General features: G+C 70.7%; 3 protein-coding genes across 4 annotated transcripts; all 3 read right to left on the bottom strand.

The window, feature by feature from the left end:
* Positions 1-776: 776 nt before the first annotated feature.
* Positions 777-3,027, bottom strand: LYNX1 (Ly6/neurotoxin 1). 2 transcript variants are annotated; one of them, XM_037497133.2, is made up of 4 exons: positions 2,904-3,027; positions 2,155-2,348; positions 1,886-1,987; positions 777-1,766 (listed from the first exon to the last, which is right to left on the bottom strand). In XM_037497133.2, the coding sequence occupies exons 2-4, from the start codon at positions 2,204-2,206 to the stop codon at positions 1,570-1,572; spliced, it is 351 nt and encodes a 116-aa protein (XP_037353030.1). In that variant the 5' UTR covers positions 2,207-2,348; positions 2,904-3,027; the 3' UTR covers positions 777-1,569. The 2 variants fall into 2 exon arrangements, with proteins under 2 accessions (XP_037353030.1, XP_037353105.1); XM_037497208.2 differs by having other exon boundaries at positions 2,983-3,024.
* Positions 3,028-10,107: 7,080 nt separating this feature from the next.
* On the bottom strand, positions 10,108-11,229 carry LY6D (lymphocyte antigen 6 family member D). The gene is given in 4 exon segments (XM_037508224.1): positions 10,108-10,148; positions 10,151-10,330; positions 10,494-10,592; positions 11,063-11,229. Coding segments are annotated over 4 exon segments (459 nt in total). The 5' UTR covers positions 11,202-11,229.
* Positions 11,230-17,932: 6,703 nt separating this feature from the next.
* LOC129145378 (ly-6/neurotoxin-like protein 1) lies at positions 17,933-21,520 on the bottom strand. Its single transcript, XM_054692791.1, has 3 exons — positions 21,469-21,520; positions 19,817-19,915; positions 17,933-18,144 (listed from the first exon to the last, which is right to left on the bottom strand). The coding sequence occupies exons 1-3, from the start codon at positions 21,518-21,520 to the stop codon at positions 17,933-17,935; spliced, it is 363 nt and encodes a 120-aa protein (XP_054548766.1).

The following is a 21,520-nucleotide window of genomic DNA, read 5'->3' as shown; positions in this document are numbered from 1 at the left end:
GGAATTCTGGCCTCTCCCTGAGGCTTCCCTTCCTGGGGATCCCCTGGCTGTGGGGGCTCAGAGGATCTCACTGCTTTCTGGTGCCCACCTCCCTGAGGGGCCCAGGGAGGAGACTCTGGGTGGCAGGTTGTCTGGGCTGTGCCCTTGGCCCACCGCCCTTGGCGTCCCTCCCCTGGCCAGCCTGGGGCTAGCCTCAGGCGCCGACCGCCCCCCACAAAAGGCCCTGACCCCATGCTGCACCCAGCAGCCGGGTCCAGGAGCAAGACTGTTAAGATGGGGTCTGCAGCACGGCCCCCTGAGACATGGGTCACGCCTGAGGGTCCAGGGACAATTCCACCCTGGCACCAACCTCCCTCCGAGATCCAGGCCAGCCTGAGGGAGCGCCACCCCCCGCCCCAGCACGACGTTGACCAGCGGTCGCGGGGCCCCCAGACCCGCACCTTGCTGTGGCCCGGCCTGCCGCACTGAAGGAGGCCTGGATCCTGGGGCCACCAGTGCAGCGGCAGCGGGGGGGGGGGGGAAGGGGGCGCAGGGCTTGCTCCTGGACCTGGAAGGGAGGAGCTCGACCCCTGGGGGAGCTCCAGGGCACCCCGCCCCCAGGCAGGGTGTTGGGGTAGACGAGCCCTGGTTTTCCTGCCAGGAGGGGCAGGCAGGTGGACTGGGGGTTCCCGGTGCCTGCGGAGAGGAGAGCGTGGGTTCCTCGCCCCCACCCCCCTTCCCCTTCTCCTCACCCCCACCCCATTCCCCCAAACCCCAGGCAGCTCCCCTCCCTCCCACTCCCTTGGCCAGCCCCCACCGCCAGGAGGGGGCGCCCTGCTTCACCCCACAGTGGTGGGCTGACTGGTGGGCTGCAACTGCCCTCCCCACCCCCATCCACAGGCAGTGCGCTCCCGGGGTGCCAGGCTGCCAGGCCATCCTGCCCAGCCTGATGGGCAGGGCCCTGCTCCTCCCCCCTGGCCCAAAATAGCCTGCGGTCAGTGCTCCGCAGGCCCAATGCAGAAACAGAGCGGCTGCCCTGCAGGCCCTGGCCAGCGGCCAGGCCAGGGCTTGGCTGGGCAGAAGGCATCACCCGCTGCACCCAACCAGCTCCTGGGGCCTGGGCGGCCGTGGGGCCTCCCTCCAGGGGCAGGCTGGACCGGCGTCCTCCGGGCACAGGTGACAGGGACCGAGCCTGCTGCTGTGCCCCTCCATGTCCACGACCCGACAACAGTCAGAGACACCCAGGCACCCTGGGGTGGGAAGGGGACAGCCCTCCCTCCCAGGCCTGCCCTGCCCTCCCAAGGCCCCACCTTCTCGCCTGCCCTCCAGAGGCAGGCAGGCTGGGCAGATGCCCTTCAAATCAGCGACTGCAAGGACCAAAGATCCCCATCTTTGGTCCGAGGAGGGGCCAAGCTCCTCCGCCCTCTTCCACCCAGCCAGTGGCTGCCCAGCAGCCTCTGACAGGGAATACCTGGGAGCAGGACCGTCCTGGGTGTGGCTGAGGGGCTGCAGGGGGGGTAGCAGAGGGCCCGTAGGGTGTGCAGAGAGAGAGGGCAGGGCTGTGCTTTGTCCTTGGGAGGGGGAAGGGCTTCAGAGCAGCCCCCAGAGGGCGGCCAGGAGCATGGGGGCCAGGGCCAGGGCCCTGGGGGCGGCCAGGCCAGCACCGTTGCAGAGGTCGTATTGGCAGCAAGAGGTGGTGGACGCATGCTTGGAGTAGCCGTCGTACACGGTCTCGAAGCAGGTGGGCACGCAGGACTTGCTCACCTTCAGCCTGGTCGGGGTGTAGTCTGCAGGGTGGGGAGTGAGCTGGGATCCCCAGAGAGTCTGAGGGAGGCCCAACCCCTTTCTCGCAGGGCCAGGACGAGGCAGGAAGCCCCCCCGCCCCCCGGGGCAGGGGAGGACTCACAGGTGCGCGTAGTCATGCAGTAGGCCACCATGTCTGGGCAGCGCAGCGGGTTGAAGCAGTTCTCTCCGTTGTAAGAACACACGTGGCAGTCCAGAGCCTGGGCTGGGGCGCGGGGAGGTCACACGCCGGAGAGCCTGCCGCAGCCCGCCAGGCCCCGCCACCGCCCCGCCAGGGCAGGACAGCTGGAAGGGCACGGGCCTCCCTCCTGCCCACTATCAGGCCGCCTGCCCCAGACACGGCTCTGTCCACCCCTCCCTCCTCCGTCTTACCCAGAGGTAGTCCCGCCAGGGCCACCAGGAACAGGATGAGCAGGGGTGCCATGGCCGGAGGCAAGAGGCCGCGGTGGGAGTGGGAGGTGGACAGCAGCTGGGACTCCGCTCCCGGCAGGCCAACTGGGCCAGGGCGTGAAGGGCCGGACACCCCGTCCTACGGGAGCTCCTGGGTTACTGGGATCACGGCTGCCCTGCACGGAGGGGGACCAGGACAGGGGTCACCACGGGCCTGAAGGGCACAAGGGGGCTAGGCCGCCGGTGAGGGAGGAGCCACTCAGCCCCCTCTGGGGGAGGGGACATCGGAGGAGCAGGGGGCTGGGCTGGGACATGACCACCGGCCCGGCGGTGCTGCAAAGCAGAGGGTGCAGGGCGAGGGGGGCCAGGAGGCTGGAGGGGCCAGGACACAGCACAGAACCCCTGCTTCCCCGAGAGCGGGGCCCGCGGGTCCTGCCGGTGCCCGGCACTCTCGCCGCGGACTCGCCGAGGGTCCTGCCGGCCTCCCGGGGGGGGGGGCCGCCTCCGGGAAGGCTCGGGCGCCTGGGCCTCAGGCCGGGGAGGGCCCCGCCGCGCCTCCGGCGCCGCCCCGCGGGACGTTGGGGAGCCCCGGCCGGGCCTGGCGCTGGGTGGGAGCCGCGCCGAGCCCTCCCCGCGGGGGCATTCGCGCCGGGGCGCCAAATCAAGCTCCCCCCTCCCGAAAACAGCAGCTCTTCTGCCATGACCCATTTTCGGGAGCCCCCGGGGCGTACCGGAGTCCCAGCCCGTCTCCTGCACTCCCCGCCCTTCGGGGAGCCCGCCCCCAAAAATGCGGTCCTAAGCCGGGGCGACCTCTGCTGCAACCTTCCCCGCGGAGCTCCCCGCGCCCGGCTCCCCGCCGCCGCTCGCCGCCCCCGCGGCCCGAAGCTGGTCTGGCGCCCGCGCCCGAAGGACCTGGACGCCTGGACCCTCGGGCCTCCGCGGTCCGGCGCGCCCCGGCCCGCCCCGCCCCGCCCCGGAAGCCCCGCCCCCGCCCCGGAAGCCCCGCCCACGGGCTGCGCCCCGGCCGCGCGAGCCTCTCCGCGGGCCCGCCCCGCCCACTGAGCACGCCCCGCCCCGCAAGCCCCGCCCGCCCCGCTCCGCCCCCCGCCGAGCCCCGCCCGGGCAGCGCGCGCCTGCGCAGACCCCGCCGGCCGCCGCCCACGCGGCCCACAGCAGGACCCTCCCCGCCCCGCCCCCCCGCCCGCCCCGCCCGCCCCGCCCCGCCCCGCCCGCCCCGCCCGCCGCCCTCGGCCGGCGACACCCGGCCCCGCCGCCCGGCTGCCCTCCCGGGACCCCGCCGGCCAGCGGGTCGCAGCCCCAGGAGGGGCGACTGCGAGGGCCCCTGGAGCCGAGCGCAGGCCCCCCGCGGGGGCGTGGGCTGCGGGCCTCTGTGGGGCGCCTTGGGACCCCGACTTCAGAGCTGGCCGCGAGCCGCTGTGGGCGTGGGCGGCCGGGCGGCCGCGTCCCTCCCGCGCGGCGCCCGCCCAGGGGCTGCGGCCGAGGCCTGGGGGTGCCGGAGCCTGGGGGTGCCAAGGCCTGGGGGTGCCGAGGCCTGGGGGTGCCGAGGCCTCGGGGTGCCAAGGCCTGGGGGTGCCGAGGCCTGGGGGTGCCGAGGCCTGGGGGTGCCGGAGCCTGGGGTGCCGAGGCCTGGGGGTGCCGAGGCTGGGGGTGCCGAGGCCTGGGGGTGCCGGAGCCTGGGGGTGCCGAGGCCTGGGGGTGCCGAGGCCTGGGGGTGCCGGAGCCTGGGGGTGCCGAGGCCTGGGGGTGCCGAGGCCTGGGGGTGCCGGAGCCTGGGGGTGCCGAGGCCTGGGGGTGCCGAGGCCTGGGGGTGCCGAGGCCTGGGGGTGCCGAGGCCTGGAGGTGGGGCGGCCGGGCCCGCCCCGCCAGCCGGCTTCGCGGACTCTCTTCAGAGGCCCGTGACGGCCCGAGTGGGCCCGGCGGAGCCCGGTTCGGCGCCTGCGGAACGACAGCGCCGTCTCGCCGCGCGGCCTGAAAGGAAAACTCGGCCTGACGCTCTCTGCCAGCGGGAAGGGCAGCGCTGAAGACGGCGTGCACATGCCTGAACGCTCCAGACGCGTCAAAGCAACGATTTATAGCTTGAGTGGTTTTAGAGATGCTGAATCTGGACGGGTCTTTGACCGTCCGGCTTTGCGGAGTAAGGAGACAAGAACGAGCTCTTTGACGAGTCCAAGAGACCTCGAAAGACGCTGTTAGTTGCCGCCAACTTTATGGAATCGGCTTTAATGTTACGACAGTATTTTCTGTTTTTTGTTGATTTGTTTCGGTTATGCATACAAGAATGGGGATCTAGGCCAGAGGGGCAGGGGTGCGGGGATCCCCAGAGACAGCGGGGCGCAGAGCAGGCGGATCCACTGACACACACCGCGGCGGGGAGCAGCGGGGCGGCAGGGAGTCTGCCGCGCCGCGAGGGTAGCCCCCTGGCCGGGTCGAAGTCGTGCTGCAGAGGCTGCGGACAGCCGCGTAGAGCTGTGCTTACCCCTGCCGGGGAGGCCCAGTATTTCCTATTTTGAATAATACCCATTTAAAGTTGTAAAAGAGGGGGCCTCCCCGGAGGCGCAGCGGGTTGAGCGCAGGCTGTGAAGCTGTCCCGGGCCTCCGCAGCGCAGGTTCGATCCCGGCCGGCCAGGGAGTGACCCACGGGGCGCAGCAGACTCCTCCTGTCTCCTGCTGCTCCCCTCAGCAGTGGATCTCCATTAAGTCTGCCTGTTCTGCTCCCCGCTGTCCCTGGGGGTTCCCCTCCCCCCCCACCTCTGGCCTACACCCCGGTTCTTGTATAAAAATAAATAAATCTTAAAAAAAATAAAGTTGTAAAAGAAAGCTGGAAATACTAGCTTCCTGCATCTTATTACAAGCGGGGCGCTCGTTCTGAACCACGTTCCCATCGGGAGGCCCGCACCGCGGCCCGGCTCGTGGTCAGCGCTGCCCACGACGCCGGGGGCAGGGGTGCGACCTGGGCGGGGGTGCACCCTGGGGTCCCCGCAAGGCAGGGACAAGGTCGCGCGAGGGCGGGTGGCGCGAGGCGGGCCTGCTCGGTGCTCCCGGGGCTTGGTGGGGCCCGGGAGCCACCGCCTGGCCCAGAGCTCCGTGCAGAGTGGACCCAACCGAGCCTGCCCGGCCGTCACACCTCGACTAGAAGTCTCCTCGGAACAGTGGGAGGCCTAACCCTGGGCCTTTATTTGGCTGAAATATTCACATAATACATAAAGAATTTAAAATAAACATTGGGACATGGTGGCGCTTGTCTTCCTTACTGTAGCTTTTTTTTTTTTTTTATAGAGGCATGTTTTATTTATTTGTTTGTTTGTTTATACAAGTACTGGGTACAGTCAGAAGCGCGGGAGGGTGAGAGAATTCACCAGAGCCAGAGCGGGGAGCAGCAGAGCAGCCAGAAGGACCGAAGGACACTGCTGAGGGGAGCAGCGGGCGGCAGGAGAGGTCTGCGCGCCATGTGGGACCCTCCTCTGGTGGCCGGGGAGCAGCCGGGGATCGAACCGGCGCCGCAGAGGCCGCGGGCAGCTTCGCAACCCAGCGCTCAACCGCTGCGCCACCGGGGAGGCCCTACTGTAGCTTATTAATGGCATCTTTTGGAATAGAAAGTGCTCATGTGAAGCACTGGCATTAAATTTACTCACAAACAAAAGATATTTCATGAAACATGTTACCTCATTAGTTAAATTGGGTATTTGGGGGGAAATTATAAATTATTTTCTGGATACTTTGCAATCCCTTTATGTGTGTGCATTTTAATTATTTTTTTAATATTTATTTATTTATATGAGAACCGGGGTACAGGGCAGATGCACAGGAGGGTGAGAGGACTCACCAGAGACAGAGCGGGGAGCAGAACAGGCAGAATGACAAAGTACACTGCTGAGGGGAGCAGCGGGCGCGGCAGGAGAGGTCTGCGCGCCATGTGGGCCCCTCCCTGGCCGGCCGGGAATCGAACCCGCGCTGCAGAGGCTGCGGGCAGCTTCACGGCGGGGCGCTCCACCTCTGCGCCACCAGGGAGGCCTGTACGTGCCTCTTAAGGGAAACATAAGCTGTTGTCCTCTGTGTTTGTGTTCATGGTGTGTTTGCATGTTTGTACAAAAAAGAAAATATCGTTTCCAGATTCAGCTCTAAACACAAGCCGACGCCTGTTCAAGGACAGAAACGTCTGAAACGTTAAAAGCCGGTCGTGAAGCTCACAGAGCCTACCCGGGTCGCAGGCTCGCCTTCACACAGCTCCGGCGCGCATGAAATGAAGTGCTCCGTCATTTGGGAAAAAAGGAAAAAATCTAGAACGCGCACAAAAGCAGAAATAGGGGAAAGTCCAAGGGCGGAAAGACGACCTCGCCGGCCCCGGCCGCAGGGAAGGCTCGGCCCCTCCGCCGGCCAGAGCGGGTTCGCCGGGACCGCGACCCGCGCGAGGACGAGCCGCCCCGGGGCCCCCGCCGCGCCCCCGCCGCGCCCCCGCCGCCCCCGCAGCCCCCCGCGCCCCCGCGGGAATCCCCGAGCTGAGCACAGGGCAGGAGAGGCAGGAGAGGGCGCCCGGGAGACCCGGTGCGCGGGGGTTTCTTAAGCTGGGCATATTCTACGTCACTTTCCATTTTTGCACAACGTCTGCGTTTTCACCGCGGCTGCAGCCCGGGTGCTGTAGGGCCACCCCGGTTCAAAACGGGGGCCTGGCCGTGCGTCCCCACCCGCGCTTGAAAGGACTTGTCCCCGCTCCGCTGCAGGCGCCGCGAGGCTCCTGAAGGCGGATTCCGGGGGGCGAGGCCCGCGGCTGGGGAGAGGGAGACCAAGGTTGAGACGCGCCCGCCCGCCCGCCACCGGGAGTCCCAAGGCCTCTCGAGCTGCCGCCGGCCCGGCCGGCCGGGGCGGTGAGGCCAGGAGCGAGCGGTCGCGGGCCAGAGCCCCCAAGGCCGCGGGCTGGTTTCCACGCCCAACCTGGCGCCCCCCCCCCCCCCCCCCCGCCCTCAGGCCCCGGCCGCCCCCCGCGGGGACGGGAGGCGTCTCTCCCCACGTCCTGCCGGCTTTGGTCTGGCGTGGGGGTGGGGGTGGCGTCCACCAAGCCTGCGTGGGGTTGGCTCAGGACAGCCGGGAACCCCCCCCCCCCCGCCCCCCCGCGCCCCTCCCGCGCCCGCGGGGCGCTCGGCCTCAGAGCCGCCTGCGGTTTTGGTTTTCACTTTATCGCAACGAGTCCCCCATCCCGCCTGCGGCCCCCCCCCCCGCACCTGCTGGGGGCGGCACCCCGCCTCTTCCCTCCGCGCCCCGCGGGAGGGCCTGGAGGACGCGGCCTCCCGCCGGCTCACGCGTCCCGGCTCGGCGCGGCCGCCCCCGCAACCCCCCACCCCCCAGCCCCTCCCCACCGCCCCCTCCCCGCTCTCGGCCCGGGCAGCGGCTCCAAGCGGCCGCGCCCCCCCCACCCCGGCCTCACTCGGGCGCGTGGGAGCCCGTGTCCAGCGCGAGTCCAGCGCAGAGGCCGCGGCGAGCGCTCGCGGCCACGGCCCCGGCGGCTCAGGCCGGCCCCGGCCCCCCGCGGGCCGCCACCGGGACGCGGCACGGGGGGCGCAGCCGAGGCGAGGGGACCCCGCGCCGCGCGGGCGCTGCCGGGGACGGCGGGGAGGCCCGTGGCCGCTGGGCGCTGCGCCGGGGCGGGGCCTGGCGGGACCCGTGGGCGGGGCCCAGAAGGGCGGGGCGCGCTGTGGTCTCGAGACGGGGCGGCACCCTGCCCTCGGCGGTGCCCCACCCCCCACCCCACCCCCCGGGCACCCCCGAGCCTGCTGCGGGCAGGCCAGGGCAGGTGTGGCCCCCCAGGCCCCCTGCCTGTCCCCTGCGCGGGATGGCCCCCGGCGAGTGAGCAGAGATGCTGAGGAGGCCGCCCTCGACGTGGGGAGAGCCCTCCTGCCCCTCAGAGCGCCTTCAGCAGTTTCCGCAACCCCCCAAAAAGCTGCGTGGGTCTGGAAATGCGGTTGACCTCAAACCCGTCGAGCGGAGAACAGAGAGCTCGCCCCTGTGTCCCCGGAGGCGGGCGAGGCCCAGCCGGCCGAACCCGCGCTGAGGTCAGCACAACCACCTTGCAGTGCGTGGGGGCCCCGGCACCCTGCGATCACTGTGCGTGTTCGGGGTTTGGGGCGGTTCTGGCAGAAGGGGGCCCTCCCTTCAGGGATGCGGGAATGTGGGTGCGAGCTAACGACCCCCTTCAGACCGTCTCACCCTTCATCCCAGGGTCAGGGATGACAGTGGGCCCTGTCCCCGGCGACCCCTGATGTATCCCCTGGGATGGGCCCTCGTCAGGTGAGGGTTGGGGTTGGGGGGCCGTTTAGGGCAGTTGCGGGGTTGTGAGCTGTCCAGCGGGGTCCTTGAGAGGCAGTTGAGAGTTGGGCCCCTGGGAGGCTGCACCCTGGGGTGTGACCAGGTCAGGCGCTGCTCCGGCCACAAGGAGGCCCCTCCCAGACACAGGCTCCGCTGCCCGGGTGGCCTCGGGGCCCAGGAGGGGGCGGGCTCCCCGAGCCTCCACCCAGGGGGCCACACCTGCTTCCAGGTGTGTCTGCGGTTGGTCTGGAGTCGGGGCCGCCACGGGCCACTTTCCCCCCTGACCAGCACTGGCGGGGAGTGTCCCTCCCCCGGGTGCAGCCTGCTGACTCCGCTGCAGTCTGGTGGGAGGCTGGGGGGGATGACAGGGGTTTTCACAGCCACATGGGCAACTGGACCTGCTGGACCTCACATGGGCGACTGGACCTGCTGGACCTCCCAGTGGGGGTGCAGAGAGGCCCAGAGGGGCTCTGGGTGAAGGAAGGGGATCCCCTCCATGGGCTCCTCCCAATGCCTAGCTCCAGCTGGCTACTCAGGGGTGGGGGCACCGCCTCAGGACCGCTCCTCAGCGTGGCCCAGGTGGGGGTCAGCCCCTGGGGCACCATGGGAGACCTGCTGTCCAGCAGAGGCACCAGGACCTGCCCAGGGCGTGAGCAGGTGCCCGGCCCCGGGTGGGGCGAGAGGGACCTGCTGACCCTGGGGAGGCTGTTTGGACACGGAGGGGAGGGCGAGGGGCTGGGTGCCAGAGCTCAGGAGGCCGGGCCCGTGGTGGTCCGCCGAGCCCAGCCTCCCTGCCCCCGGGACCACCGCCCGTGTGGTGGGCACAGGGCTGAGTGCCCAACCCAGCCACGGGCCCCGGCACCTGCGGCTACCTGCTACCGCCTGCAAGGGTGCCAGGCCCAGGAGGCAGTGGGTGCTGGCTGCTGGTCCGGGGCAGCCCCCCAAGGCCTCGGGTCCCCCTTAGACACGACTCAGGCTTGTCCAATGTGCTTCCTCAGTGGCCCCACGGCCAGAGAGCTACCACCGTTCCAGTTACCAGACAGGCCCGGACCCCGAGTGTGTCTCCCGAACCCGAGTGGCAGCCCCATAACCCAGAGAGTGGGCCCCAGAGCCAGGCGGCGACCCGCAGACGGCAAGGCCAGAAACCGAGCATTGAGGGCCGGAGCCCCGAGGCAGCAGGCCCGGAACCCGGAAGGCCGGGGAGCGAGCCAGGACCCGCAGCGCGGGGCAGCCCGGGCAGTGGGGCCGGCCCCGGAGAGCGGGCCCCGAGGCCCCGGGGCAGCCCCGCAGAGAGGGGCCAGCCCGGGCGCTGGGCTGGGGTCCCGTATCCAGGCAGTGGGGAGTAGACCCCAGGCCGCGGTGCAGGCCGGGCAGTGAGGACACACACCGGTTCTCAGTCCTTTATTACCAGCAAAGCCGTGAGTAGAAAAATCAACACAACCCAACAGGGGGAGTGTGGCCTGAGCCGCGGCAGCCGCCCCCAGGCTGCTCCAGGAGGCGGCGGCCCGTGGCTCGGGCGGGCAGCTCTACGCCAGCGGGACCCGCCCCCAGACTTGGCGGGGGACACCCCCTCCAGGGCGGCAACCCGGGCCGGGGAGGACGGGCGGGGCGGGCCGGCTACGGGCGCAGGGCGAGGAGGCTGAGGGCCAGCGCCAGGCCAGCGCGGCGGGGCGGCCTGGGGTGCGGGCGGCCGCGGCGCTCCGCAGCTGCTCGTTGCACAGCTCGCCCTGGCAGCACAGGGTGGCGGCCGCGCCGCTGCTGACCGGGCCCTGCAGGCTGTACGTGGGGCTGCACCAGTCCGCGCAGTCCTTCTCCACCAGGTTCCCGCTCAGAGGCTCCACTGGGGAAGCGGCGCGGTCAGGGGGGGCAGCGCCTCCTGCCCCACGCCCGCCTGGCTGCCCCTCCAGCCCCGCCCCTGGCTCCCCCGGCCTCCCCCCCCCGCCCGGCCCCTGGGCGCCTGGCCCGAGCCCTCGGGTCCGGGGCGCCGCCAGCCCGTCGCTCACCGTTGGTGCGGGTCCGGCAGAAGCGGGCGCTGGCCGCGCACGCCTGCGGGTTCTTGCAGTTGGTGGTGCTTCTGCACACGTGGCAGCGGAGACCCCGGGCTGCGGGGAGGGTGGCGTCAGGAGCTCCAGAGGCCTCCGGGGCACACCGCCGGAGTCCACCCCTCCTGTCCTGTCCCCGGGGCTACCGTGCTGCCCCGCACGCAGAGACAGTCCCTGCCTGGGGGGGGCTCTGCCCCCGGTGGCCCGGAAGGGGACGCTGCTGTCCCCCACCCAGGGCCCCCCGGGAGGACGCCAGGGACCGGACGGAGAGCGCCGGGTGGCCGGGCATCTGCCTGCTCCGGGGAGAGGCGTGCTGGGACACCTTCCAGCCCCACTGGTTCTGCGTGGGGCTCTAATCTCTGATTCTGGAACAATTAAGTCTGGGATTCCAGGCGTTCATTTTGCATTCAGCCCCAAGTCTGGCACCCCATCATTTCAGGACTCCTTGAGCCCTCCAAGCTCAGGCTTCCAGTGCCAGCCCGCAGGTCTGCCACAAGGCTGCCCACCGGCCCAGCCCCCTCGGACCCTACCTGGCCCCATGGCCACAGCCAGGGTGATGAACAGCAGCAGGATCGTCTTCATCTTGGGGTGTCTCTGGAGGAGGGAGGGCCCTTCCTCTTTGGAGGCCTTATAGCTTAGAGCACGCAGGGAGGGGCGGGTGCCCCACATTCCTCTTGGCTTGCCCCGCCCACCGGCCCATCTCGCCAGCCCTCGGCCGGGAGGGGTCTGTCCCTCGCCACCTCCCCCAGGGTGGGGTCCGTCCTCCCTCGGAAGCTGGGGCCTGAGACCCCCAGGCCTCGCCCTGAGCCTTGCTTGGCCCTGCCAGGCCCACCAGCTGTCATCTGCGCCCCCACCAGCCGCGCCCTTCCCGCGCCCGCCCCACGGTCAGTCGCGGCCCGCCGGTGTCCACCAGGCGCGGGAGGCCAGAGGCGGTGCCTGCCTGTTCCGGGCCTGGGCTCGGCTGCCAGGCTGGCCCACCCCATGGAACCTGGGGGTAGGAGCCCGAGGGAGCAGGTCCCGCTGAGATGTGGTGCCTGCGGGGGGGGGGGGGCGGGGGTGGTGCCCAGGAGCTGGGGTGGGCCCCCACAGGGCAAGGACGTGGGCGTGGCTGCACTGGGCTGGGAGGCGAGCGAGACTGGCAGGGAGGGCTGCAGGGGGGCACACTCAGCCCTTTGCTGCTGCCTGGGAACTGGCGCCCCTCTGTCTCCACCAGCCTGCCTCCCCCTTCCTCGGCCCCCAGGCTCTGTCGGATGCTCCCCCCATGCCAGGGCCCAGCCCCAGAGGAGCAGCTGCCTTCATCCCGTCTCTGCCCCGACCCCCCAAGACCAGAGCCCTTCCATACTGAGCCCCGGGGCCCCCAGGGCAGTGCCGGAGCCCGCCCCACGCCAGCCTCGCAGGGCCTCCGAGCGCGTCCCTCCCCCCGCCCGCTCCCTGCTGTCTCTACGTCTGCTCTGGGTGCTGAGGGGTCCTGGGTGGGTGGCCCCAGAGGTCACATCCCGCCCCTGCCCTGGCAGGACGCCCTGATAGCGGGGGTGGGAGCACAGAGGGCCACCGGCCCTGCCGATGGACCCTCGCCAGAAGGACCGCGGGCGCCTGGGGTTTCGGGCCAGGACTCGTGCGGACCTGAGGCTCCAGAGAGCTCATGTGCTTGAGTTCCCTGGCACGGGCGCCAGAGCCGGGCGTCTCGGGCAGCCCCTGACAGCCGGCCTGAGTTGGGCCTTGCCTCCCTTGCCCCTCGGGGCGAAAACCAACTCCAGCTCACCCAGAAACCCCCCACACAGGTCATCTAACTGCCCCTCGAGGCTTGCCCCCGGAGGTGACCCTGAGCTTGGCTCCTGGCCTCCCCTGCGAGGCAGCTCCAGCCCAGCTGCTGCTGCTGTTGCTGTTGGGACTTGCACACCTGCGGGGGCGGGTGTGCCTGCCCCCATGGGGGATGGGAGCAGCAGGTGGGGAGTGGAGGTCTGGGCATGAGGCACCTGAGGTTGTAGGGGTCCCTGCACACCTGACCCACTTGCACCGGGCACTCAGGTCCCTCTGTGGCACGTGCCCTGGACAGGCCTGATCCCAGAGCACAAGGCCCTGCCAGGGCTTCCCAGAGAGGCATCAACAACAGCCCTGCTGAAGGTACCCTGATGGCAGAACTGGGAATCATGAGGATGGTGCCGTCAGGGAGGGCTTCCTGCAGGTGGCGGCCTGACTATGGTCTTAGAGGGGCCATCATGGCTCCCTCCTTAAGTTGGTCCCCTTCCAACACCCTTTTCTGTTGAGGAAAAGAAACCAGGCGGGCGGGCTGGGCCAGGACACCCTAGAGCGGGGCAAAAGCAAGTTCTTCTTCGAAACCGCTCATCCCCTCCCTCATGCCCTGCCTCTGGAGAAAGCTGCTGCTTTCCCGAACGAGCTCTCCCCAGCCCCCGAGCCGGGGTCCCCAGCCCGGACGGGCCCATTCCCAGGGCGCCCTGAGCGGGGGGAGCCGAGACCCCTGTGCAACATCCACCCTCTCACACCCCTCCCTGCCCTGCCCCACCTCAGTCCTGCCTGCCCTCCGCGGGCCCTGACCCCAGGCCCCAGTTCGCGCACCGGAGGCTGCGCAGAGGCCGCCACAGGCGCCGAGGCTGCAGAGGGAAACCAGGCTCCAGAAGCACTGGGGAGACGGGTGGGGCGGGGATGCTCGCCGGGGCGCTGCCCGGGTGTGTGGTCAGGGCGGTGGGGAGCCTGGGGAGCCCAGGTCCCTGTCATAGGGTGCGGCAGGGACGGTCTCGGGTCTGGATGGGGCCTGGGGCCTAGGGTGGGCCCAGCTTCTCCCCAGCAGGGCGGGCGGCGGCGGTGAGTCAGGCAGGGAGAAGCGCGGCGTGACGCAGGTTCCCACGGGGCGGCACAGGCGGCCGGGCCTGGCCTCCAGCCTGGGGCTCTCCCGCACCCTCCGCCGCTGCCTCCCCGGCTCGGGAGGGGCGCTGGGGCCCAGACAGGGTCTCACGCCTGCTGCCTGTCACCTGCCCGACCTCGACCTCGGGGCGGCTTCTCCAGGGGCGCCCTCCCCATCCCGGGAGGGGCTGGGCTCCGGGCGCCATGCTCCATGAGGCCCCTTCCCTTGCCAACCGCAGACCCAGGGCAGGCCACGGGCGGCCTCCCCGCTCCTGCGAGGTCTGTCCCCACTGGCTGGACTGGGCTCTGGGCTCCTAAGGGCCGCTCCGGGCCCCTCACCCAGGAGGACCAGAAGACTCTGCCCAGGCTCCTTCCACAGCCCCGCCTGGCACCGGCGCCAGCTTCCCAGCCGTGTCCCTGGGAGGCACAGGGACTTGGGGGTCTGCAGGAAGAGGGGGGCCCTGGGCTGGGATCTGTGTCCTCCCATGGAGTGGCACCTGCAGCCGGGAGCGGGCACAGAGCACGATGCCCCAGCGCTGGGGCTGCTGTCTTCAGCCCTTGAGTGGGGGCACACGGGACCCTAGACTGGGAAAACCCACAGAACTGAGAATCAGGTGCCCTGGAAGGGGTATTCTCCCACGTCAGGGCAGCTCCCTCTGGGGCTCTGGGGAGATACCAGGTCTCCCGCTCTCCCCTGCCTCCCCCGCCGCCGCGCCGGGCTCACTGCACCCTTGTTACAGCCGGAGCGTGGGGCCGGCAGCCCGGGTTCCGTGACCGCGTGGGTGCAGATTCCAGAGCAGTGAGCACAGGGCGCTTCATTGTCCTTTGGCACCCCGCTGCCCTCACGTGCCACTTTCCCTTCCACCTCCCTGCTCTCCGTATACACATCCACCCAGCACCCATGCACCCACCCACCCACCCTCACACCCGTGCACAGCACACCTGTTCATATGCCCCTGGCGCATCCTCCACCACCCGCCATCCAACACCACCCATCGCCCATCTGTCCTCCAGCCATCCTCCAGCCATGCACCCTCCAGCCATCCATCCTCCAGCCATGCACCCTCCATCCATGCACCCTCCATCCATCCATCCTCCAGCCATGCACCCTCCAGCCATGCACCCTCCAGCCATCCATCCTCCAGCCATGCACCCTCCAGCCATGCACCCTCCAGCCATCCATCCTCCATCCATGCACCCTCCATCCATGCACCCTCCATCCATCCATCCTCCAGCCATGCACCCTCCAGCCATGCACCCTCCAGCCATGCACCCTCCAGCCATGCACCCTCCAGCCATGCACCCTCCAGCCATGCACCCTCCAGCCATCCATCCTCCAGCCATGCACCCTCCAGCCATGCACCCTCCAGCCATGCACCCTCCAGCCATGCACCCTCCAGCCATCCATCCTCCAGCCATGCACCCTCCATCCATCCATCCTCCAGCCATGCACCCTCCAGCCATGCACCCTCCAGCCATGCACCCTCCACCCATCCATCCGTCTGTCCTCCACCCACACACCCTTCTGCCCACACGCCCGTCCGCTCACTGCTCGGGGCTCCCCTAGGAGAGCGCTCTGATGCTGACCCTCCCCTCCCCTGCCTGTGCGCACCCGTCCCTGCAGCAGGAATTCTGCGTGGCTGTGGCGTGACACTGGTGGGGCCTGCGAGCCTCGGGCCTTTAGGTGTCTGGTGGAAAACACTAACGAGCAGCACCTGCCGTGCAGCCACGCCGCTTTCACCTGTGCTTCTACGGAACCTGGGGGTGGGGCCCAGCCCGAGGAGGGGAACAGGCACATTGTGCACATCCCGTGCCCGCCGGTCTGTCTGTCCAGGTTCGCACGAGCACCCCGCACGCGGAGCAACGCAGGTTCCTTTCCCTGACGACCCGCCCCCCCCACTTTGTCCTCATCTCTTGGGAACAGGAAACTGCCCTTGTCGGAGCTGCCCCCCTACACCCCGAGAGCCCCCGGGACAGCCCGGAGTGCAAAGGACACTCTGGAAACGGCTGGCGAAACTCTCGGGCGGACCGCTACGCCCCACACACGCGTGCGGGGCACAGGCCTCGGCCGCCACGGGGCCGGGGCAGGGTCCGCGGGCTGCCCTCATCGCCCTGGCCTGGTCCCTCGAGGCAGGAGCCCCGGAGCCCCGGGTCTCCCCTGGGCCTCTGGCGGCTGCTGAATCTGAATCTGGTCCCCCCCAGGGGCTTGTCCGAGACCGCCTGCTCCGGGAGTGGGGACAGGCCCCCAGGGGCGGAGGCTGGGTCCCCCAGGGAGTGGCTGACTGATCCTGGCTTGGGCTGAGGCCTCCCGGCTGGGAACATCAGAAGGAGAGGCTGGCTGGAGCCCCGGAGCCGGCCCAGGACAGGGCAGCAGCCCCCGGCCGAGCCTGGACCAGGCAGCCCCCGCCGCCCAGCCCTCTGCGGAAAGTGTCCCTGCTGGGCCGCTGGCTCCAAGCCCCAGCTCCTCCTCGGGCATTTGGGGAGCGGCGGTTTCCTCTGTGTCCTGGATTTGCGGCCCCAACCCCCACCCACACTCGGGGTGCTGCTCCCAGAACCCGCACAGTAGCCGGGCTCTGCGGGTCCAGCCCACCCGCCCTGCCCTCCCCCTGCTCCCTCCAGCCATTCCTGCTGCGGCCTTTGTGTCCCGCCCACCTGCTGTGCCACCCTGGCCTGGAGCGCTGCTTTCCCGTCTCCGGGGCTGCTGGGGGCAGCGTGAGCAGAGCACACGGGAGTGGGGGAGGGGCAGAGTCCCTGCTGGGGCTCTCTGCAGGGCTGTGGGGAGCAGCGGGGAGCAGCGGGGGGGGGGGGCCCACGGGGGGGGGGGTGGCCCACCCAGCGCTCAGCGCTCAGCGCTCAGCGCAGGGCCTGGGAGGGGCGGGTGGGCCCTCGCCTGGTGCAGCTCCAGCGGCTACGGGGGTGAGGCCTGCCCTGGAGGGGAGCCCCGTCTCCACGGATGTGGAGCAGAGCCCCACCCTCCTTAAGGGAAACCTCAGCTTCCCAGGCTGGGCAGGCGGCCCAACCTTGGGCCTCAGCTCTGCCCCTGGAGCGGCCGCCCCGCAGGAGCCCCACTCCAAGCCCAGCAGGACCCCAGCGCTGCGGGCCTGGCCCCGCGGGAAGACACACCCGACACCCTGGTTCCAGGCAGGCCCAGCTCGTCTGCTCCGGGACCTCCCAGGGCAGAGACCACAAGATGCCGGCCCCTGCGGGGGGGACCATGTGTCTCTGGCAGCCGGGGAGCACTGTGCCCGCCTCGCCCCGGAACGGGTTCGCAGTCCCCGCACAGGTGGGGACAGACCGTCGCACAGGCGGCCAGAGGGTGCTGCCCGAGCAGAGCACCCCACCCCGGGGGTGCATGGGAACTTGGGGCCTCAGTGCCTGGAGCCTGGGCGGAGGGAGGGTGGGGCTGTGGGGCGGGGCTGTCTCGCTCCCAGGGTGGGGCCTCCGCCCTGGGGCGGCTCCGAAGCCCGCAGCCCTGCTGACTGTAGGCGCTGGGCAGGCCTGTCCCGGGACCCGAGGAGAGGCCGCGGGGCAGGGGGAAGGTGGTCCCAGGGAGGCTGGGTGGGGAGCAGCCCTGGAGCCCAGCGCATGCCCCAGGACGTGTGTGGGGCGCTCGGGGGCCTGGAGGTCAGGATGGTGAGGACGGGGCTGGGGATCAGCAGTCTCCCCAGTGGAACCCATCTGAGCCCCCAAACTTGGAACTTAGGGTTCCTGCCACGTGGGGGGGCAGGTTCTGGTTCTTATGGGACAGCAGCTTCTGCTCCCACGCTGGCGGTGGCCCCCACGTAGCGCACCCACCTCCGCGGGCCGGCCCGGCACAGGAAGACCCCACGCGCGGACGCTCCGAGGAGGCCCAGCCGGGCTCATCGCTTTATTCTCCCCGCGTGCACCCCGGGAGGTCGCGGCTGACACCCGTTGCGCGGGCACCCAGCCCAGCAGGTGCGGCCCCGGCCCAGGCCCATGCCAGGGCGGCCTGAGCTGCTGCCCCCGCGGGCATCCCTGCCGGGGCCGGGGCTCTGGGTCCACGGTGACAGCGCCGGGAGTGGGGCCAGCTGGGTCCTTTCTGTCCGCGGAAGCCCCTCGACCTCCGCCTTGCAGCTGAGGGTGCTGCCGGGGGGTGGGGGGTGGCGGGGCGCGAGGGAGGGAGGAAGGGGCGGGGGCGGGCAGGGGAGCCACCAGAAGCAGAGGAGTGGATGGACGAGCCAGCGGCTGGGGGTGGCGGAAGGCCCAGCGCCCGCACCCCAGCCCCGGCCCCACCCGCCCCTGTGGCCCGGCACCGCGGGCACGAGAGGAGGCGGGGTGGGCGCCGGGGAGCGTGCCGCGCAGGGTGGAGCCCGGATGTGGACTGGAGGCGCGGGGAGGGGGTGAAGATGCTCCGTCCCCGGGAGCACAGGCCTGGGGAGGGGAGGGTGTCCGAGGCGTGGCCAGGGCAGGCGGAGGCCCCGCGGGGCTGGTGTGTGGGAAGCAGGGGAGTGGCGGGGAGGGCCACTCCCTGGGGGCGGTCGAGGGTCGGTCTGGGCGCGGGGCGGGCGACCCGTGGCTCACCAGGCCGCCCGCAGCAGCGCCCACAGCAGGCTGGCCGAGGCGCTGGCCCACAGGAGCCCCGGGCCACCCGCCAGGCCCGCGGCCGCGCTGCGGTTACACTCGCTGCCCTGGCAGCAGGACACGGAGAGGGCCCGGCCGTCGGGGGACACGGTGCTGTTGGGGCAGGCCGGGGCGCAGGACTTCATCACCAGGATGCCGCCCGGGTTGGCTGTGGAGAGAGGGTGAGGCGTGGCCTGGTGCCCGCGGGCCTGGGCGCCCTGGCTCCCCGCAGCCAGGCTCGGCCTCCGGCCAGCTTCCCTTTCCCGCTGACAGAGTGGGCGCCTCTGTGCGTCCCAAGGACGAGGGGAGCCCTGTGCTCCTCACCCCCTCCCGGAACTGGAGCTCTCTAGGGGAGGGCAGCTGGGCTCTAAGGACAGTCCCCCCACAGGGGCTCCGGCTCCCCATCATAGGGAAAATGGAAGTGGCCCGAGGGGGGCTGGTTGAGGGGAGTGCGTCAGGGGCCCCCGGGCGTGCGTCCAGTGGGAAGACAGCCTGGTTACAGGCCAGTCCCGCCGGGCTGCGCTGGGGGGCCCAGGCCCCGGGGTCCTCGGACCCTCCTCCTGGTCTGCGGAAGCCAAGAGCCCAGGGTGAGGCCAGGTGCTGCCGCCTGCCCGGCCTCCTGGGGTTGCCTGCAAAGACCCAGGGGTGCTCTCACCCCCCAGCCCCCTCTCCACTGCCGGATGGCACAACTGGCGTCTCAGGTCAGGACCTGCGGGAGGCGGGGGGGACAGGGAGCCCCAAGTGGGGACAGCCCTGCCATCTGCCCGCCTGGGCTCCCCGGACTCCTGCTGGCCCAGCTTCCTGCTCCAGGACCCCGGGCCCCCCGCCCGGTGAGGCTGAGCCCCAGCGGTGGCTGTCCCCCTTGTAATCCCGGAGTGCGGCCTGGCTGGCGACAGGTGCACAGAGACAGTGGACGGACAGGGACAGATGGACAGAGAGACGGGGCGGGCAGCGTACAGAGATGGGGAGCGTGGGGAGCCCCTGAGTCTGAGAGAAGCCATCCCCACAGAGACAGAGGGAACCCGGTCTTTGGCGTGTCGGTCCCGTTGAAGTTGAAAGAAGAGAGGTTTTGGGGGTGTAGGGAGCCCCCAGGAAGCCCTAGGCATGCAGGGCCCCTGGAGAAGCAGAGCCCCGCTCAGGCCCTCTCTGGCTAAGGGGGGGGCAGGTCCTGGCTGTGACCACATCTGGGGTCGAGCGAGGCCAGCGTGGGGCCGTCTCCAAGCCCCTGGGAGGGCTGCGCCTGGCGACTCTGCCAGGTCTGTCCCTGCCCCACAGGGAGGCCCTTTGCGCTGGGCCCGGACTGGCGGGAGGTGGGGGCCAGCCAGCTGGAGGGGACGCGGGCCCGTCCAGCCCCAGTCAGCCGCGCGCGTGTACGGCCCGGGCCCCCACGGGCCTCATGGGGCCTTCAGCAAGTGTGGCCTGGAGAGTGCTCTGGGCCCCCGGCGGGGGTGCCTGGCTGCCAAGGCAGAGCCTCCACTTTTTGTAGGGGGGCCTGGGGAATGGAGTTAGGACCCCCAATAGGAGGTCTCCTCATGCCCTGGAAGAAACGGGGTACCGGGTCACACAGCCAGGCGGCCTGACCCCACTGAGTCGGGGGGTCGGGGGAGGAGAGGCCCCTGCGCCTGGTGGGGGTGGGAGATGGGGCAGGGACGGAGCTGGCGGGGGCGCGGTCCGGGAGGCCCATCTGGACAGCTGAACTGCAGACGGCTGGCTCGCTGCACCTACGCTGTCCCCCCGCCCCGGCCTCCCTCTGTGCCCCTCGGGCTCTCACCCAGCTGGGCCCGCCCGCCCCTCCCTGGAGGCGGGCTCTGCGCCCTCGGGTGCTGGCTGGCGGTACTCACTGGCCCTGGTGATAACACAGTACTTGTCGGTCTGGGCGCACTCCACCAGCGACTCGCAGTTCTCGTGGCCACAGCACACGTGGCAGTGCAGGGCCAGGGCTGGGGGAGCAAGACAGCCCCCGTCAGTGGGGGCCGGCCCGAGGAGCCTGCCCGCCACCCGCCACCCCTCCCCGCGCCTCCAGCAGGATCTAGGCCCCAGCGGGCCGGTGGGCGGGCAGGCGCGGGGCTGGGGGCTGGGCGGAGCCCTGGATGAGTCTGCAGCGAGCGAGGGGGAGGCTGGGCGGTGGGGTCTGCGGGCTGCCCCTGCCAGACAGCGGGCGTGCGTGCGTGCCTGAGGAAACGTGAGGGGCCTGGCCGCAGCTGACCGGTCCATCCCTCAGGAGTCCACAGCGCACTGGCAGCCGGCGTGTGACAGCCAGCACAGGGCTAAGGCCCCGGGTAGCAGATGCGAGGGCCAGCTGGGTGGCCCTGAAGCTGGGCCTGGATGGACTTGTGTCCACCGTCTGAGGGACGCCCCCTGGGTGGGGGTGTAGTAGGAAGAGGGCAACCAGTGAGGACCCAGGGACCAGCATGTGGGCACTAGGAGATGCGATGGGCCAGGTGTTGGGGTGTGGGGGAGCTAGGAGCACCCTGCCCAGGTGGGGGAGCTGCGCCAGGACTCGGGGCCTGGGAGGGCACTTCCTGGGGGGGGACGCTCCTGAGGACAGCACCTTCCTCACATGGCCAGCAAGCCAGGCCCTCCGCCCAGGGAGAGTGGGTGCATGGTCAGGCCGCACCGAGCGGGTCCGGGCTGCACCTCAGCGCTCCGGGCAGGGCTGGGGCCAAGCTTCCCGGCCTGGGCTCTACAGTCACCCACCCACTCCTGTCCTCCCGTCCCCAGCAGAGTCCTGGGTATGGCCTGGGCAGCGAGACACTCCGGGTAGCTCTGGACAGGAACCTGCCTGCCGCTGTACCCCCCAGGGCCCCAAAGTCCCTCTGTCCTGGGCAGAGCCAAGGCCCCGGCAGCAGAGCCTGCTCCCACCTCGAGGCCGTCGGGTCATCTCCCGGGAGCCCAGCCGCCCACGCCCCCCGCCAGACTGGCCCTCCAGTCTTTCCAGTCTCCCCAGGCTGGGACTTATCCTCACAGCGCCTCCGTCAGCCCCAGGCCCCCCCACACCCAGGGGGCTTCCCCAGCCGGCTGCAGTCTCCACCTTACCAACCCCCGCACTCAGAGGTAGTTGAGGGGCTAATTATCCCTAGATGGTAATTATTCAGCTGATAATCACAGGCCGCAGCAACCCCCATTTCCGGGGCCCCCGAGCAGCAGCCCTGGCGAAGGTCACACGCCAGCCGTCCGATGGGATGAGCAGTCCGGACGGGGGGCCGGCGGCCGGTCGGTCAGGCCTCAGTCCGGCTCCCAGGAGGCCCCGCTGGCCAGGGCACCGGGGCCGGTCACTGTCTCCAGGACGCGGTCCGGCACCCGCCCGGGGCCTGTGGTCTCAGCCCTCCCCGAGCGCTGGCCCCCCGCTCCCCAGCCAGCTACACCAGGGGCACCCCAAAGGCCCACGCCCCGCCCCTGCTTGCGGACGCCAGGTGCGGCCTGGAGCATCCCGCAGCCCCACCGGACCCAGGCCCCGCGGACAGCCGTGTGCGCCCCGCGCGGACGCCCTTACCCAGGTCCGCGCACAGGGCGGCCAGGAGCAGGAGCGCGAGCAGCGGCCTCAT

Source organism: Talpa occidentalis, unplaced genomic scaffold (genome assembly GCF_014898055.3).
Source record: "Talpa occidentalis isolate TD23 unplaced genomic scaffold, MPIMG_talOcc4v2.1, whole genome shotgun sequence".
NCBI classification, from domain to species: Eukaryota; Metazoa; Chordata; class Mammalia; order Eulipotyphla; family Talpidae; genus Talpa; species Talpa occidentalis.
This window is presented reverse-complemented; position numbering and strand designations above follow the sequence as displayed.